This window comes from Hordeum vulgare, chromosome 2H (genome assembly GCF_904849725.1).
Source record: "Hordeum vulgare subsp. vulgare chromosome 2H, MorexV3_pseudomolecules_assembly, whole genome shotgun sequence".
NCBI classification, from domain to species: Eukaryota; Viridiplantae; Streptophyta; class Magnoliopsida; order Poales; family Poaceae; genus Hordeum; species Hordeum vulgare.
In genome coordinates, this window is record NC_058519.1 from 495,911,815 (window position 1) to 495,930,393 (window position 18,579).

The 18,579-nt window shown below is 45.0% G+C and overlaps 2 protein-coding genes across 2 annotated transcripts; both read left to right on the forward strand.

Annotated features, from left to right (window-relative positions):
- The first annotated feature begins 3,581 nt into the window (after positions 1 to 3,581).
- Positions 3,582 to 4,375, forward strand: LOC123426823. Its single transcript, XM_045110721.1, has 2 exons — positions 3,582 to 3,854; positions 3,950 to 4,375. The coding sequence occupies exons 1-2, from the start codon at positions 3,670 to 3,672 to the stop codon at positions 4,104 to 4,106; spliced, it is 342 nt and encodes a 113-aa protein (XP_044966656.1). The 5' UTR covers positions 3,582 to 3,669; the 3' UTR covers positions 4,107 to 4,375.
- On the forward strand, positions 4,204 to 6,479 carry LOC123426822 (kinetochore protein SPC24 homolog). Its single transcript, XM_045110720.1, has 5 exons — positions 4,204 to 4,384; positions 4,768 to 4,909; positions 4,996 to 5,097; positions 5,572 to 5,645; positions 5,903 to 6,479. Exons 1-5 carry the CDS (start codon positions 4,204 to 4,206, stop codon positions 5,998 to 6,000), a joined length of 597 nt encoding a protein of 198 aa, XP_044966655.1. The 3' UTR covers positions 6,001 to 6,479.
- Positions 6,480 to 18,579: the final 12,100 nt, after the last annotated feature.

Here is an 18,579-nt window from a genome sequence, read left to right on the forward strand (position 1 = left end):
CATAGGACAAGGAACCGGCGGGAAGGGGCTAACTTTAAATTTGAAGTGAGCTGGATGACGGAGGAGGCCTGCGGTGCTGTTATTGAGAATGCCTGGAAGAGAGAAACGACAGCCAGAGGAGGCACAGTGGTTCAGGCACTACGAGGGGTGGCAGGTGACCTGCAACACTGGAGTCGCACATCACTTGGGGACATGGAGAGAAGGATTGCAAAGCTGAAAAAAGAGGTGGAGAGTTGCAGGAAACGTACTCTCACACAGGACACTGTGAGCAAGGAGAGGATTCTGAGATACAAATTGGAACTACTTGAGAACCAGAGGGAGATGTATTACAAGCAACGTGCGCATGTCACATGGCTACAGAAAGGTGATCGCAACACGGCATACTTCCAAAGGTTAGCTTCGGCTCGGAGAAAGAAGAACAGAATTAAGAAGCTGAGAAGAGAGGATGGAGGGTGTGCGGAAGAGGAGGAAGAAAAGGAGGTGATGATCAAGGAATACTTTGAGAAGCTGTTCACCCCGACGACCACTACCAGGATGGATGAACTCCTGGTGCATGTGATGCCAAGAATCACTCAGGATATGAACGAGATGCTCACAAAACCCTACACCGCTGAAGAAGTCTGGGTTGCACTACAGAGCATAGGTGATCTAAAAGCACTTGGCCTTGATGGTATGCCGGCGATCTTTTATAAAAAGTACCGGGAGACAATTGGACAGAAAGTCATGGAGGAAGTTCTTAATGTGCTGCATGGGGGAGAGATGCCGGAAGAATGGAATGATACATGTGTAGTGCTGATCCCTAAAGTACCCAATCCTGAGAGGATTAAGGATCTAAGACCCATCAGTTTGTGTAACGTGATCTACAAGTTGATCTCAAAGGTTGTTGCAAACAAGCTAAAACAAATCCTGCCGGAGGTGATAGCTCCAAATCAGAGTGCTTTTATCCCAGGGCGTTTGATCACGGATAATATCTTGCTAGCCTATGAGGTCACCCACTTTATGCAGAATAAAAGATCCGGAGTGGGAGGATATGCGGCGCTAAAACTAGATATGAGCAAGGCATATGATAGAGTTGAATGGGCTTTCCTGGAGGCGATGATGCACAAGATGGGCTTTGCAAATGCATGGGTACGCCTAGTTATGAAGTGCTGCACCACAGTAAGGTATTCCTTCAAATTCAATCGTACTATTACGGACATCCTTGAGCCGGGGAGGGGACTCAGGCAAGGGGACCCAATATCACCTTACTTATTTTCTGTTCTGTGCGGAAGCTTTCTCATCTCTGCTCAACAACGCCGAACAAGAAGGAAGACTGGAGGGAGTTAAAATTTGCCGCAATGCCCCGAGCTTTAATCATCTACTGTTTGCAGATGACTCATTGATTCTTCTGAAGGCTACAGAAGATGCTATACTTCATCTGCAAAACATCCTGAAATTGTATGAGGAATGCTCGGGACAAACTATAAATGTTGATAAGTCGGCCATCATGTTCAGTAAGAATACCAAGCGGGATACACGGACGAAGCTGCTAGCTATGCTGGGATTAACACGAGAAACTTGGAATGAAAAAATATTTGGGGCTGCCGGTGTTTGTTGGCCAGTCGAGGACCAAAGCGTTTGCATATCTCAAGGACCGAATGTGGCACTGTATTCAGGGATGGCTAGAAAAACTTCTGACAAAAGCAGGGAAGGAGATCCTGATTAAAGCTTGTGCCCAAGCTATCGCGGTTTTTGCAATGTCGGTCTTCGATCTCACAAAGGGTCTATGCGAGCAAATGACATCAATTATTTGTCGGTTCTTTTGGGCACAGCAGGAGGATGACCAGAAGATCCATTGGATTTCTGCGAAAAAACTGACTCGATCGAAGAAAGAGGGAGGCTTGGGCTTTAAGGACGTGCACGCTTTCAACTTAGCAATGCTAGCTAAGCAAGCATGGCACTTGCTAGATAACCTCGAATCGCTATGTGCACGCGTAATGAAAGCAAGGTACTACCCAGCTACGGACATACTCTACGCCGAAGCCAAAGACGGGATATCATATGCATGGCGTAGTATACTCAAAGGAGTGGAGGTGCTCAAGAAAGGTCTGATCAAACGAGTTGGCGATGGAACTAACGTCAAAATATGGGAGGATCCTTGGATCCCACGCAACTGGGATAGGCGGCCTTTCACCCCTCGAGGCCAGACGATCATCTCAACTGCAGTAGAACTAATAGACCCATACACAGCCACATGGGACGAGCAGCTCGTTACCTCCATCTTCTGGGGCCCCGATGCACAACTGATCATGACGATCCCGGTGAAGGAGGACATGCAGGACTTCTGGGCTTGGCACCCTGACCACCGAGGCGCCTTCTCGGTCAAATCGGCATACAAACTCTGCAAGAAATTGCTAGATGTTGCTGCAGGAGAGGTGGGCAGCGCGGAGATGGGCGATGACAGTTTCAACTGGACAGCAATTTGGCGAGCACCTTGCCCGTTGAAGATACAACAATTTCTCTGGAGAATCGCCACTAATAGCCTGCCGGTAAGAGTCAACCTACAGCGAAGGGGCATCGAGGTAGATACCCGATGCCCGGTCTGCCAAAGACGCGACGAAGACGGGAGCCACCTTTTCTTCCAGTGCAAGGGCGCAAAACAGCTGTGGCGGAACCTGGGGGTAGAGGAGGTGAGGCGTGCATGCATATTACTTCATGATCCGAAGGAGGTGATACGGGTGATGCTAGCTGGATCTATTGCACAGACGACAACCGTCATAGCACTGCTTTGGAGCTGGTGGAATGCCCGCAACAAATTCAGAGTGGATCAGACTCGGATCAACATACAAATGCTGGGCTGGCAGACACGACGTACAACTGAGGAGTATATGGAGTTATTTGGCGGGAGTAAGCAGAGCCAGGAACGAGGGATCACTAGATGGACCAAACCAGCAGAAGGTATTCTGAAAATAAACTCTGACGAGAGCTACAATAGGGACACCTCGACAGGAGGGTGGGGGTTTATTATCAGGGACCATGAAGGCGATGTCGTGGTCTCGGCAGCGGGGCGGCTAAACAATGTCTACGATGCACTACAAGCTGAAGCGGAGGCATGTATCCGTGCTGTCTACAAGGCGCAGGAGTTAGGCATCGGCAATGTGGTGCTGGAAACAGATGCTTCCACGTTGGTCTCGGCGATCAAGACATCAAGATATGATCTGGCTACAAATGGCAGTTTGTTCCAAGAGATTAAAGCTTTTGTTTCTTTAAACTTTATTTTTTTCGACATAGTTCCTTGCCCACGGGCTTGTAATAAGGTTGCAGACGCTCTCGCGATGCATGGGTCGAAGATGGTGCTTGAACCCCAAGCCGTATGGCCGGGTCTTGCTCCTACCTTTGCCCAAGGTCTCGTTGCCGCCGACTCTGGCTGACGTGCTGATTAATGGAATGAAATGTTCCCAGTTCAAAAAAAAAAAAGAAGGACAACACACTCAAATCCTTCACTAATTTCTTTTTTCAGGAGTACGCGCCGGCGTGTGGAGAAGATAAGAGATGAGTGGGCCTGGATTTTTCTATCAGTAGAGAAAAACCTGGGCCACTGATCGGCTATAGAACCGAGAACCTTCCCTTCGCCGCCTAAGATCTGCACTACACTAGAGTACACCGGCCCAGAGGACTCATCTCAAAGGTATGGCGAGCCCAATGGTGGCGGCTCCAATCCGCATCAACAGCCTCAGATACGCCCCTCCTTCCCCAGCACCCAGAGGACGGTTCGTGGCGGCGAGGGTGAGGGCGTCGGAGAAGCTCGGCGTGAGGCTGGAGCGCAACCCGGCCGAGTCCCGCCTCTCGGAGCTCGGCGTCCGCCAGTGGCCCAAGTAAGCCCCGCCCGATCTCTTCCGCTTAGTAGATCTTTCTTTCTTTCCTGTCGGGGCATGGGCATCGACGGTGATGCGATGGCGCCTGGCTGCAGGTGGGGGTGCGAGAAGAGCAAGTTCCCGTGGACCTACTCGGCCAAGGAGACGTGCTACCTGCTGCAGGGGAAGGTGAAGGTGTACCCCAGAGTAGTCCGCCCAAATCGATCAAAAATCCCCGGCACCGTCCTCCCGGAAGCCACCGGCGGCGCCTAAACGCCGGTGTCCCACGGAGCCCAATCCATCTCTCTTCGCCTGTTCGCGGTCCGTTGAAAGCGAAAGAGGCCGTTAGGGTTTTGCCGGCGCCTCTCCGATGGCGGAAGATGCTGGTAGCCGGATTGACATAGCCAACCTCCTTTCCCTCAGCAAGGACCTCGTCGGGGTGCTCCGGGGCAGAAAGGACGTCGAATCCCTCGCGCAGGCCTCCAACTTTGCACGGATGCTGCGCTCCGCCAGCCACTCCAAGTCGGAGAACCTCGAGCGCCAAGTCAAAGGTCCGTTCTCTCCGGCCCTGTTGAGACTTGGATTCATGTCGTGTTTAGAACTCCTCGTGTGGTGAAGTCGATTTGAGTGCTCAAGTTCAGTGTGGGAAATGTAGAGTAATGTATCCGACCCCACTGGCAATTTTCGAGTACCTGTTGTTGAAAATCCTGCTTAAAAGGGCCTGATTTTTTGAAGCAAAAAACAGCATACCTAATTTACTTACCATTCCAACACTTGCATACCAAAGGATTCAACAAACACTTTACATCCATTATTAATTCAAGCACCTGTTATGAGAACAAAATAATAACAGTGGGTTACCTTTAAAATAATCAGAGAAGTGCTGATTTTGAGTGTTTGACAATAAAAGTGGCATGCTTCTTTTGTGCAACAGAGTATCAGGAAAAAATAAACTCCTGCAAGGAAAAGTTAGACAAGGTAAAAGCTGAAACAGTTACTGATGAAGAACTGAATATGGTACAAAATGAGATGGAGGAGAAACTGCAGGGAAAGCAACACCTTCGCCAAGACTTAAGATAACTTCTTATTTCAACATCTGTATCATTATCATCTGAGTTGCTATCTTAAGTTGGATTACTGATACAGCTTATGTTGTCAACACAGCGGTGAGTGATGAAGTTGATGACCTAGACCATCAAAGGACTTCTATAGAAGAAAGGAAGGATGCTGTGAAGAAGAAGGAGAAAGACATGCTGAAGGCACAGTAAGTTCGGATTTGTATGTACATTTTGCTTTCGTAACTGCACACATGCCATCAGCGGGAAACTATTTAAGTGATGGGACTGGCTAGAAAATCTCATCTGGGCTGTATAACTAGCAGCACTATTATGTTCTCCGTCCCAATAGTAAGTTCCATGTAGTGGTCTGTTTGATATTCATCATTATATTAGAACTAGGATTCAAGTTGAAATTGATATTTTCTAGTTCATTACTAAATTATGAATTTGGATAATGCTACTGCTGCCTTATCTTTCCTATGATATTTTGCCATTGCATTTCATTTCACAACTCTTGAAGATTCTCGAGCAAAGTTTGGTGATTTTTCTAAACACCGTTTGAAATTTAGATGAATGTTTCCTCCTAATTCAACATGAGATGATTTTCAGGACTGTTGCTTATATTGGGTTATTGGTTATCCTGTTTCTCAGTTAAATTGACCGACTATATTTTTGTGCAGAAGTATGCTTTCCATGTTTGTGACGGTTACAAAAACAATTCCAAATTTCGAAGATCAGGAGAAGATTTCTGGATGTATCCTTTAATATGCTACTGTTCTGACTTCTTCTTTTTTGTATTCAAGGACATCAGTTTCTACCAATGGACATCAAAATTAACTACTCCCTCCGTCCCATAATATAAGAACGTTTTTGACACTAGTGTACTGTCAAAAACGTTCTTATATTATGGGACGGAGGGAGTACTATTCTGTATTTTTTTTTCTTTGGACTTCACTATTACTTTTATCTTGCAGCAAACAAAACTTGCGTGAAATCCTTAGCTTTTATCAGATACTGTTGACAAGAACATAAAGAAGCTAGATAATTTTGAATTTGAGAAGACAATGTCATCAGTTAAGATCTGCGACAAGCTTTGGAAAATGATTTAGGGCCTGGTACCTGCAGATCATAGTCATTTACAATAGCAGCAATTGCATTTGTAGACTGTTGTGCAAGGTAACCACCCACCAATTGGAAGAATGCAACTCTCCCAGTTGCTTCAAATGACCTAGTTGTGTGGCATCCTGTTATTCATATCTTGGCAAATAGACTAGCTCAGCTCTGTTGTTGGTCTGGATTTGATTTCCTGAAGTGGCATTTCACTCAATTTTAGTTTCAGAAGCCAAATCTGTATCAGCACTTGCTACTCCGTGCTGTACGTCTTAGGCCTGTACGATGTGAAAAATGTAATGTTTGCCCGTTATTTTGTTTGGATGTTTTTGTCACTTTTTCTTCATGTTGCTCACTTGTATGGTTTATAAAATAATGTTGAAATTATGTGATCATCATACATTGATGTGTGATATGTAAACTAACTGAAATATCATTTGCTCTGTTTGTTTCAATATATGGTTCGGTCATTTGTTTTCTTCTGTCCATAATTAATTTATGGTAGAAGCACTTCTTGATTTATTTATTTGGCCAACAATGTGTATAAGAGCAGCTCTAGCATAGCCCTTTATATCGTGCATTATTTGTCCAACAATGTGTATAAGAGCAGCTCTAGCATACCCCTTTATATCGTGCACCTGTATCGCGTGTTTACAGGTCACGAAAAAGGGTATTTGCGACTGGCGCGGGCCGCGACAGAACAGACCCCGCACTGTAAAACAAAATACTTGCGCATGTGTCGGCCTGTAAATTGTAAAAAATCAAATTTAACAATTTGACATCAATTCCGATGATTGATGATGAACTTGAACAATCAAACATAGTTTACGCAGAAATTAAACCATAGTTCTTAACTTGAACAATCAAACATAGTTTACGCAGAAATTAAACCATAGTTTATAAAGAACGTCATGCAAAAGCAATCACCATCTTCGCCATCGTTCTTGCTTTCCACAACCGTAAAAGAACATCAGATAAAAGCCACCCTCATCTTCGTGACCATCATTGTCAACATCATCAATCTCCACCACCGCCACCCATTTCCCCACCGGCACCGAAGCCATCAGACCTTGCGGCCATCATCCTTCTCTTCGAGATTTTTCTCCTTGTCATATCATGCCATTCTTTGGTGATGTCATCCATTTAATTGCGGTTCATAGTCATGATCTTGTTTTCCTCCGCAAGAAGCTTGACCAAGGTCTTGTTCTCCTCGGCAAGGGCTTTCCTCTCCTCAATGGCGGCCTTGCGCAACCCTCTTCCATGAGTAAGAGCCACTTTTCTTGCTTCTCTTGCGCTTTCTTCTCGGCCAACTCCCCCACCTCCAATGTCTTAAGCACCAACACCTCATTTGATTGCACCATGATATCTATCTTATCACGCAAGCTTGATGCCTCCGATTCCCTCTTGATCTTGTCCTTGGCCTTCTTGTTTCCATCCGGCTTGTTCTTGTTTCTTGGGCCATCATCATCATCCATCTCGGTGAGCGAGCCTCTCTTCGGTGGGGATTCTTTATCAATCAACTCCCATTTTTTGATATATTTTTTTGCGAGGAACACTTTTTGCTACGTTGAAGCAATTTCCAACAATGCTCTAGGTTGAATGACCCACCACATGAAGCTTCCATGTCCTTGTACCTTTTTTGCGCAAATTTCTCATACAAAACAAAAACAATGACAACATATGAAACATGCTTGAAAACATTTTAAATACAATCTGAAAATGAACTCAAATAGCTTGGTGGTGCATTGTAGACTTGCTCCAAGCAAACAAACCAACAGCTACAAACCGGCTTGAAGACGTCCCAACGACCTTGAAGAGACCTAAAGGTGTGTGGTGTTCTATTGGGATAATTCGCCATCATGCGGAAGAATTGATCATCTATCCTTTGCAAATACCACTTGGCGTTTTTTTTCCGTGTCGGTCGACGCATCTAGAGACATAGCTTCCCACGCCTTGATCAAGATTTGATCTTCCAAATGCGTGTAGTTCTTTGATCTTCACGGTTTTTTGCTTGCTCTTGTCGAACGCCGCCTTGTCAACCTCCTCCACCCCATCTTCTTCCTCACCGTGATCGTGCACGTCACCATCCAACTTCATTGTAACCATAATCACCGATGGGGCCTGATCGATGTCGACGATGTTGTCATCCAACAAGTGCACAAATTCGACAGTCGCATGTGCAAGCCGTCCCTACAATTACGATCAATAATTCACGAACAAACGTAATGGTGAACAAAGAAACAAGTTAAGAAATGAAAATTCCATACCTTGCGCCCATTTCGTCGAAGACGTTGGACGCAACGGTAGTATAGTTGTCTGCAGGCATCCTCGGGGTTGCTCTCTCTGGTGCAATCAGAGGAGGCGTTGGCGGGGTTGCTCTTGCACCCACCGTCTTGCGTTTCACACCCGTGACCTCGCCTTTTCGGGCCGATGCCGGTCTTCACGGAATCGTAGTACCGCCGGCAACGGCGGCGGCGGGCGTGCGTGCCTTCCCGGCGTGGGCTGCAGATGCACCGCCCTGGACGACGACGCTGCCCTGCCGCTTGCGGGGTGGCGCGGACGAGGGTTGAATGACGATGGGCGCGACATGGCCGGTGACGAGATCTGGCGGAGGGTTTGGTGTGTGGCTGACCTCGATGGTGATGGGTGACGACTCGAAGGCTTCCATGACGACGACGGGCGGACACGGATGGTGGTCCGGAGCGGCCATAGGGAGATCAATGGAGGCGGACAGAAGTAGAAGCAGGAACGGCCGCGCAGAAATGTCCCTCCCGCCAAAACTCGCTGCCGATAGGGGTCAAGCTTGGGTCGCCCTTCCAACCCCGTGAATCTAGAGGTTGAGGGTGAACTTTTACCGCGCCCCGTATTTCTTTTACGACTTCGCAACCGACATGGGTTTGTTCGGGACGTTTTTCCAGCGCGGAACTATAAAATGTTGGTTATTCTACGGGTTAGCGCGATATAAGGGGTCTACTAGAGTTGCTCTAACCATGTTAGGATTGTGCGATACAGATATAGTATTAGAGAAGGTCACATCTCAATGCCATCGACTTTGTATGAGAGATAATTGACATTTAATTGGATATATTACGGATTTTGAGAGTTGTGTGCATCACATATTTCTGGACGGAAGGAGCATGGCACTCTACATTTCGTCAATCTCGAAATACTATTTCCTCCGTTCCTAAACATAAGTCTTTTAAGAGATTTTTTTGCGGACTACATATGAAGCAAAATGAGTGAATCTACGTTCTAAAATATGTCTATATACATCCGTATGTAGTCCGTAGTGATTTTTTTAAAAAAATTTATATTTAAGAACGGAGGGAGCAGTACCGTGAAGTTTGTCGAACTAGCAAACCCAGGTGGTTTAGCTAGTGTTAATTCAAATGACCAGCAAAAAAAAAGGAAAGGCCTGATTCACGGGGTCATCTTCTCAGACTAGGACAAGTGAAGCACGTGAAGCAACCAGTTCACAGAAAAGATGTGATGCTACTTGCATCCTTTATAGACAATTATTAAAGGACAAATTGATTGCTTACATGTAGGGGATGTAGCTCATATAGAGCGCTCGCTTCGCATGTGAGAGGCACGGGGTTCGATTCCCCGCATCTCCATATTTTTGTATGCTCCTCTAACTATGTTACATCCGTGATGTTTTACCAAACTCAAGTACAAATCAAATGGTGACTACTCCCTCCATCTCGATTCCATGATTGCCGGTGCGTTTGCTTTGTGTGCTCATTAGTTAAGTGCAACATAGACGGATGTTTATATGGTACAAAACACTCGTGTCTATGCCCTCCCTCTCTCATAATCACTATGCACACATGATATAAATGTAGTCATCCCAACCACTGATCATCTCTCTCTCCACATTTATATCCTCACCATTTTCACCAACAAAATCCTACATGCCTACAATACCCCAAATCTAGAGCCCCAGAGCCCCTTTCCAAGCGGCAGTGGCCGAGCCACCCACGTGGTTGCTGGCGGTCTCCAAAACCCATGTGATGGATGTACGCCTCATCATGACAACAACATCAGTCGTTCTTTTGTACTCTTTTCGTTCAAAAATAAGTGTCATTGATTTAGTAAAAAATATACTAAAATCAGGGTTTGTGGATCGTATTTTTATATTGTCAAAAGCGACATTACTAAAAAAATACAACGCCGATTCCACTCAATATAGCATTCATTTGCATGAATTCTGAAACTGGTCCAATTTTCAAAGTGTTTCTGAATTTAATGCACAAAAAGAGTTTGGAAAAGCAAAAATCTACATGTATATTACAAAAATATTAGTAGTTTCTAAGATGTAGCATATATTATTGCAATGCTTGTTGCCAAATGAGATAGAATTGTTCCTAGTTGGACATTCAAACAAATGGGGCATGTTATAGAAGACACACGCCATTCCTTCATACTATTCTGGAAAAATATAAACAAGCATAGTATGTGTGCACCACTTATTTTATTTCTTGTCAACGTCTTCACCACTCGTAGCAATAAATGTGGACGTATTTCTGTTGACCCCTCCCTGTGAGCAACCATATGTATAACATTCTTCTATCGTTACCCCCATCCCCAAATGCACAAAGGATATAAAAATACTTCTGAATATGTGCATTTTATTATTTGGTAAAGGCCAGCAATTGAATACAATGGTACCTGCCAACAGCAGGTTAACCTACATACCTTAGAGATCTGTTTCTTCTATAAAGCAGATGTACTTCAGACATGTTCCTCTCCAGATAGAAGAAAAATTCAACGACAATATATCTGCAATGACATGCCACACATGAGAAAAGTTAGATTAGGAAATAAAAAACAAAATTATGGTACAAGGTACCTAAATATATCTAAAATCACAACCACCACCAAGAAGAGCAACACATCTTGCTAGCTCATCTAATCTCAAGTAGCAGCCAACTCTTGCAATTAAATATCAACGTTGATGTTGATCAGAACAATACAGAAGAATACCAAAAAAAGGAATATAATATTTTTTTTCCTTGACAAACCAAAGGCAGATAATATATGGCGAACTAAATAGGTTTCTAATTTGTAACATCAAATTCAGTATTTATGTTAGTATAAAAAATTATTCAATGAAACTGTAGTGCTAGACTTCGAATTGGTAGGGTTCCTGTTACTCGCAAAAAGGCATCCGTGCGAGTAACAGAAATCCTTACAAAATATTTTTCTTGTGTCTGCAAGATAAACAATAAACCCAACACATAATAAGATAATTAAACATAACAGTAACGTACAACATTTGTGGCGAGTTACAACCATCAATTATTTTATATTGCTCTTGATTGCAAGCAAACCTTGATTTCTGGTGTGAACCAGGCAGCCGGGGAGAAGTGGAAGCCATCAATGGTGGAGCATATGAAGCTAGAGGGAGCAATTGTGAATAACTCACGGATCTGGTGAGGTGACCTCTCTATGCATGTACCTTGTTGTGGTGCTCCTCCTCCATCGCCATGTCGTGCCGCCCCCATTGCGGTCTCCCCGCTCCTTCCACACAGCTCACAACATGACTTCAACCTCCCATCCATCGCCGATGCGATGGCACCGGAGTGCATGCTCTCCCCCTGGGAGAAGGCCCCCCCGTCGTGGTGCTGGGTCTTCTCATATACATCTCTTTTCCACGGCCGATGCAAGCGAGAAGGCGGGATGCAATCCCTCCTCTAGATACACAAGGGGCGTGCAACCGATCGTGAGGGGCGACGAATCGAGAGGGCCGGCATGTCGTTGAGTCTGTGCGGTGGATCACGAGGGGCGGTGTGTCGTGGAGTTGGGGCAGCGAGCACATGCGGCGGCGTTTTTTGGGGAGGGAGATTTGATCGGAGTGAGGAGGTTGGGGGCCGATGGGTCATGTGTGCGTATATGGCAACAATTTTTTTTCGCCGTTTCTGTTTTTAGTGGTGACGAGGGGGATCGTTAGAGGTGGTCGAACCACTAGTAGAAAAGAGGTCTTTGGTCCAGGGCATGCAATCCCATTAGTCCCGGTTCACCCACGAACCGGGACCTATGGTGTCGTTGGTCCCGGTTCATGAGGCCAGGGCGTTAGTCGGGCATCATGGGCCATTGGTCCCGGTTCGTGTCAACCCTTTGGTCCCGGTTCCGGACCCGCACCGGGACCAATAGGCCGAAACCGTTCGTATCCACCTTTAGTCCCGGTTGGTGGGTCAAATCGGGACCAGGTGGACCGTTCGTATCCCCCCTTTAGTCCCGATTAGTATATCAAACCGGGACGAAGTGGTGGTGGCAACCGTTCGTATCACCCTTTAGTCCCGGTTGGTAGCTCAAACCGGGACTAATGTCCCAAACGGTTGACCTCCCGCTTCGCAAAAGCACAACCGAAGCAGAGTCTGTCGCCATTTCTCTGTTTTTATCCTCTCTCGCTCTCCTCTCTTCTTCCCCTCTCTTCTTGCCTTCTCTTCTTCCACCATGCCAACTCGCTACGTAGAGGTGCTCGCACATGACAAGACCAAGCTCGATGTCGTGTACGCAAACAACAACAGGGACATGCCACACTTTCTTAGACAATTGAAGGGATGTCTTGACGCCGCGGTGGCTCATGAGAAGTTCTCGGGGCTTGATTTGGAGTACACGGACGATCAACGAGGTGTTGCCGTCATCCAACTATGTTTCAAACTCCATGTCTTGATCTTCCAATGGGGGGAGGTATGTTTTGAGGCTTTCTTTGATCCAAGGTTACGAAAATTGCACATATATATATATAGTGATTTCTTTAGGTTCCATTGGATAGCAATATGCAGTTTCTATATATGTTCCATTGGATAGTTAATTGAGGGTTTCTTGATCAATTCATAGGATATGAAAATTGCATAGGATCGATAGCAACATGTTCCATTTTGGAATCCTATAAAGATCAATTTCTCTTTAGTTGTAGTGAAACAATTTTATGCGGCGTTATTTGATCCAAGGTTATGAAAATTGCATATAGCTAGTGATCTCTCTAGGTTCCATTGGATAGCAATATGATATGTCATAGTTATGAAAATTGCATATAGCTAGTGATCTCTCTAGGTTCCATTGGATAGCTAGTGATCTCTCTAGGTTCCATTGGATAGCAATATGTCTAGCTTGTTGCATATTTGCAAAATCGTGGGAGAATATATATATATATATATATATATGTCATAGTTAATTTACGGTTTATTGATCAATTGACCATAGGATATGAAAATTGCATAGGATAGCAATATGTTCCATTTGAATCCTAAAGATAATTTTCTCTTTAGTTGTAGTGAAATATTTTCCTTGTTGCAGCAGTAAGTAACATTCATTCCATTTTAATTGTTGCTGTTGCAGTAGTGACAAGAATTGTCCAGAACTCATGGACTTCCTTCGCAGCGGCATAAGTTTTGCTATCGTTGACATAAGGAACGACAAGCTGAAGATGAGGCACAACTTCGGTATTGAGATACTAGCTGATTGCCTCATTGATCTCGAACAGAAATTCAAGCTTCGACATGACAGGACTTCGATGACTCATATGGCAGTTGCCTTGATCGACGAGGAGTATGGTGATATGAAGACAAAATTCCCAAGGTCTCAGCATAGACATTGGGAGAGGACCCCAATTGACCCTATCAACATTGAGTATGCAGCAAAAGATGCATACGTTTCATACGAGTTGTACCGCAAGATTCGAGTCGTCAACTATGGCTAGCGTCACCTTAGACCAGGTGGACATTCTGATTCAAACGATTCAGACGAGTAGGGTTCACAACGGCGAACACTTGTATATATATCTATGCTAGATATTATTATGTATTGTTTGTACTAGTATTATTATGTACTGTTTGGACCAATTTATATATGTCTAGTTTCTATTTGTGCCATTATAGTTTCCAAATTTGAAAGGTTTGGCCCTTTCTAACTTCATTTGCTACTTTTGAATGGTTTAGCCCTTTGTAACTTCATGGTATCATGCATTTCGACCACATATATATACAAACAGTTTTGAGTTCAAATAAGTTCACAAAAATGAAATCCCTTCTGTAACAGATATTTTGTTGATTAAAACAGTCATTGAAAATAACCTAAAACCTACCAAATTGAATATAATGATAAAAACACAGTAATATTAAATAGCAGGAAAAATAATCACTCAAACAACTATTTTTTAAGTAAAGTTATTCATAAAATAAAATAAATAAAGTGAAAAACGAAACAAAAAAATAGTTTTTTTTAAATGCCACCTACCGGGCCACCACTGCGTGAATACGACTAGAAACCCAACCAAAGAGTTGGGCCATGATACAGACCCGTAGAAGGCCCCAATAGGCCCACAGGAAGTGAAAAATTAGGCCCGGAAGCCTGCAGTTGAGAGGAGCTCGAGAGGTTTAGCGCACCAGCGCTTATAAACAACTCTCGAGCTCTCTCGGCTAGTGAGGTGGGACTAAACATTCAACCACACCGCGGCTGTGGCAGGCACATGCCTTTATTCCTGGTTTGTGCCACCAACCGACACGAAATATGACCTTTCGTGCCGGTTGGTGGTACCAACCGGGAGTAAAGGTCTCTTCTTCCTGCCCTAAAAACAAGACACGAAATACGTCCTTTAGTCCCGGTTCGAGGCACCAACCGGGACGAAAGGTAAATTTCAATTTCTGGGTCATTTAGCTCAAAACAAATCAGTAGATGCATGAAAAATACCAAATGAACTCAGAAAGTATTGAAAATTGATGATGTGGCCTTGAATGGTGCATTTTGAACACACAAAAAGTCTTGAGTTCAAATAAGTTCAAAAAATGAAATCGCTTTTGTAACAGATGAGTTTTCGTAAGAAACCCTGATACTTCGAAAGAAATTGTTCGATTTGTACACGAAGTAGATCCAATTTTTGCAGGAACCCTCTCAACTTTTTAGCACATGCTATGTGGGTGAAATGATGATAACATGCCAACTTTCAACCTATTCAAAGTTTATTTGTAGTGCTTTTCAATTTCTCGGCCATTTAGCTAAAAAAAGTAAATGCATGAAAAATACCAAATGAACTCAGAAAGTGTTGAAAATTGATGATGTGCCCTTGAATGGTGCATTTTGAACACACAAAAAGTCTTGAGTTCAAATAAGTCAAAAAAATGAAATCCCTTTTGTAACACATGAGTTTTCGTAAGAAATCGTGATTCGAAAGAGATTGTCCGATTTGTACATGAAGTGCATCCAGTTTTTGCTGCAACCCTCTCAACTTTTTAGCACATGCTATGTGGGTGAAATGATGATACCATGCCAACTTTCAACCTATTCAGAGTTCATTTGTAGTGCTTTTCAATTTCTGGGCCATTTAGCTCATAAAAATCAGTAAATGCATGAAAAATACCAAATGAACTCAGAAAGTGTTGAAATTTGATGATGTGCCCTTGAATGGTGCATTTTGAACACACAAAAAGTCTTGAGTTCAAATAACTTCAAAAAAATGAAATCCCTTTTGTAACAGATGAGTTTTCGTAAGAAACCGTTATACTTCGAAAGAGATTGTCCGATTTGTACATGAAGTGCATCCAGTTTTTGCCACAACCCTCACAACTTATTAGCACAAGCTATGTGGGTGAAATGATGATACCATACCAACTTTCAACCTATTCAGAGTTCACTTGTAGTGCTTTTCTATTTCTGGGTCATTTAGCTCAAACAAATCAGTAAATGCATGAAAAATACCAAATGAACTCAGAAAGTGGTGAAAATTGATGATTTGGACTTGAATGGTGCATTTTGAACACAAAAAAGTCTTGAGTTCAAATAAGTTAAAAAAATGAAATCCCTTTTGTAACAGATCTGTTTTTGATTAAAACAGTCATTTAAAATAACCTAAAACCTACCAAATTGAATATAATGAAAAAACACAATACTATTAAATAGCAGGAAAAAGAATCACTCAAAAATCTTTTTTTAGTAAATTTATTCAAAAAATAAAATAAATAAAGTAAAAAATGAAAAAAAAATATATTTTTAAAAAATACCACCTACTCGGCCACCACTGCCTGAATACGACTAGAAACCCAACGAGAGAGTAGGGCCAGGATTCACGCCGAGTAGGCCCGCAGGCAGTGACAAATTAGGCCTGGAAGCCTACCGTTGAGAGGAGCTCAACAGGGTCTGCGTACGAGCGCTTATAAACCACTCTCGGGCTCTCTCTGTTAGCGAGGTGGGACTAAACATCCAACCGCACCGCAGGTGTGGCAGGCACAGGCCTTTAGTCCCGGATTGTGCCATCAACCGACAGGAAATACGCCCTTTCGTGTTAGTTATTGGTACCAACCGGGACTAAATGTATCTTCTTCCCGCCCTTTGGCCTGCTGGAAATTGGCATTTAGTCCCGGTTTGAGGAACCAACCGGGATGAAAGGGGTGCATTGGTCCAGGTTTGTGCCTCGAACCGGGACCACGGGTTTTCGCATATAGGCGGGAGTTGTCGAAATTTCCCGCAAACTCTCCCATTTTCCCCCTGAGCCCGTCCTCCTCGCCGTCGCCGCCGTCCCGAGCCCGTCGTCCTCCTTGTCGTCGTCGCCTCCCCGAGCCCACCCACCTCCTCGTCGTCGCCGCCGCCCCCGAGCCGTCGCCATCGCCGCCCTCGATCCAGTCCTCCTCGTCGTTGCCGCCGTCCCTGAGCCCGTCGTCGTCGCCGCCCCCGAGCACGTCGCCGTCGCCGCCCCCGAGCACGTCGCCGTCGCCGCCCCCGAGCCCGTAGTCATCGCCCCCAAGCCCGTCGTCATCACTGCCCCCGATCTAGCCCTCCTCGTCGTCGCCGCCGTCCCTGAGCCCATCGTCGTCGCCACCCCCGAGCACGTCGTCGTCGCCGCCCCAAGCCCATCGTCGTCGCCCCGAGCCCATCATCGTCGCCCCCGAGCCTGTCGACGTCGCCCCAAGCCCGTCGCCGTCGCCTTGAGCCCGTCGTCGTCGCCTTGAGCCCGTCGTCGTCGTTGCCACCTCCCGAGCCCGTCGTCGTCGCCTTGAGCCCGTCGTCGTCGTTGCCACCTCCCGAGCCCGTCGTCGTCGCCGCCCCGAGCCCATCGACCTCGGTGAGTCAAAGATGAATTTTAGATGTATTTTAGTTTTAGATTTCATATTAAATTGGATGAGTCAAAGCTTTTGCAAATTTAGTTTTAGATGTATTTTAGGTTTAGTTTTAAATTTCTTTTTTCCTCGGTAAAAGATGGGGGCTTTAAATATATTAATTCAAGATTTATTCTTTAAATAGTAGGTCTTTAAATAGTTGTAGAAATTGTTCTCGACGTCGACGATGCCCATCCCGCATCCTCGTTGTCGACTCGATGGCGACCACCTGCTTGATAGGTGCCAACATGTGCGGGAGTGGGCTCCGACGGGCTGGCACTGGGAGGTGCTACCTTCTGGGGTGCGCATCTTGGCGAGGAATCAGGATCCCGTCGTAGTCTCGGAGCTTCTTTGGTGACTGTCGCGTGGGCCACTTTCGGTGCGGAGGCAGCCGACCCCCGAGGAGGAGGTACTTCGCCGTGTGAGGGAGGAGGACGAGCATATCCATCGCTACTTGGTTGCGTTGGATGCCAGGTTCTCCAATACCTGGGAGGTTCTCGAGGGATCTCACCCGAGCTATGATCCTGTTATGGTTCCTTCTCTATGGGTTTCCATCGCCCGTGCCTCAGTACAACGACAGCTCCGTGGATGATCAGTTGCTCCTTGTATTCGAGATTATATTCGATAAAATTCGAGATGTATTAAGTTGATTATTGGTTGTAACTGAAAGAAAACATTTTTGCCTCTTGAGATCTATTGCGTTATATATCATAACGTACGTCTATGAACTATTCAACATTTGGAAATGAAATATAAAAAAGTTTGTGCATGTTTAAAACATAGAAGTTCGTGTAATTCGGTTATTCATACAAGGAGCTGAAATATTTGCAGAAACTACGGATCAAAGAGACTTGGAACAATACCAGTTGTTGGGGGAGATAATCCTTGGCGGAGGTGATATCTTGTCATATCTCAACAATGAAATATTTCTGGAAGGAGAGGATGACGGCTCGGGTGATCGAAAAATGGAGGAGGAAGGACATGATCATGATGGCTCCGGTTACCGAATGCCAGAGGAAGAAGGAGACAAGGATGACCACTCCAGTGACCGAACGGAGGATGGAGCTGTTGCAAAGTCTGGCGAGGTATATATATTAATTAAGCCCGAAGGTATGTACATATATTAACTCTTCTTTCTTCTTTTATAGCCCTCCGGATCGAGACAAACTTCTGTAAAGAGATGATGCCCGAAGAGAAGGTTGCGCATGGATGAAAAGTTCACGATCACAACACTCGCGGACGATGGCCTACCGATTGAACCCAAGCGGACCAAGGACGCATTTTCTGCTCAGTGCAGAGCTATTGTTAGGGACAACATTCCGATCAGCATCAAGCAATGGAATAAGCCTAAGGGCGACGACGTCCCTGAAGGTGATTATGTCACCGATATGCAGAAAGATGATCTTTAGACCGTGTTGAAGGCAAATTTCACCCTACCGGCAGAGGAGGATCCGAATAAGCCAGTTATAGAGCCACTCGTCA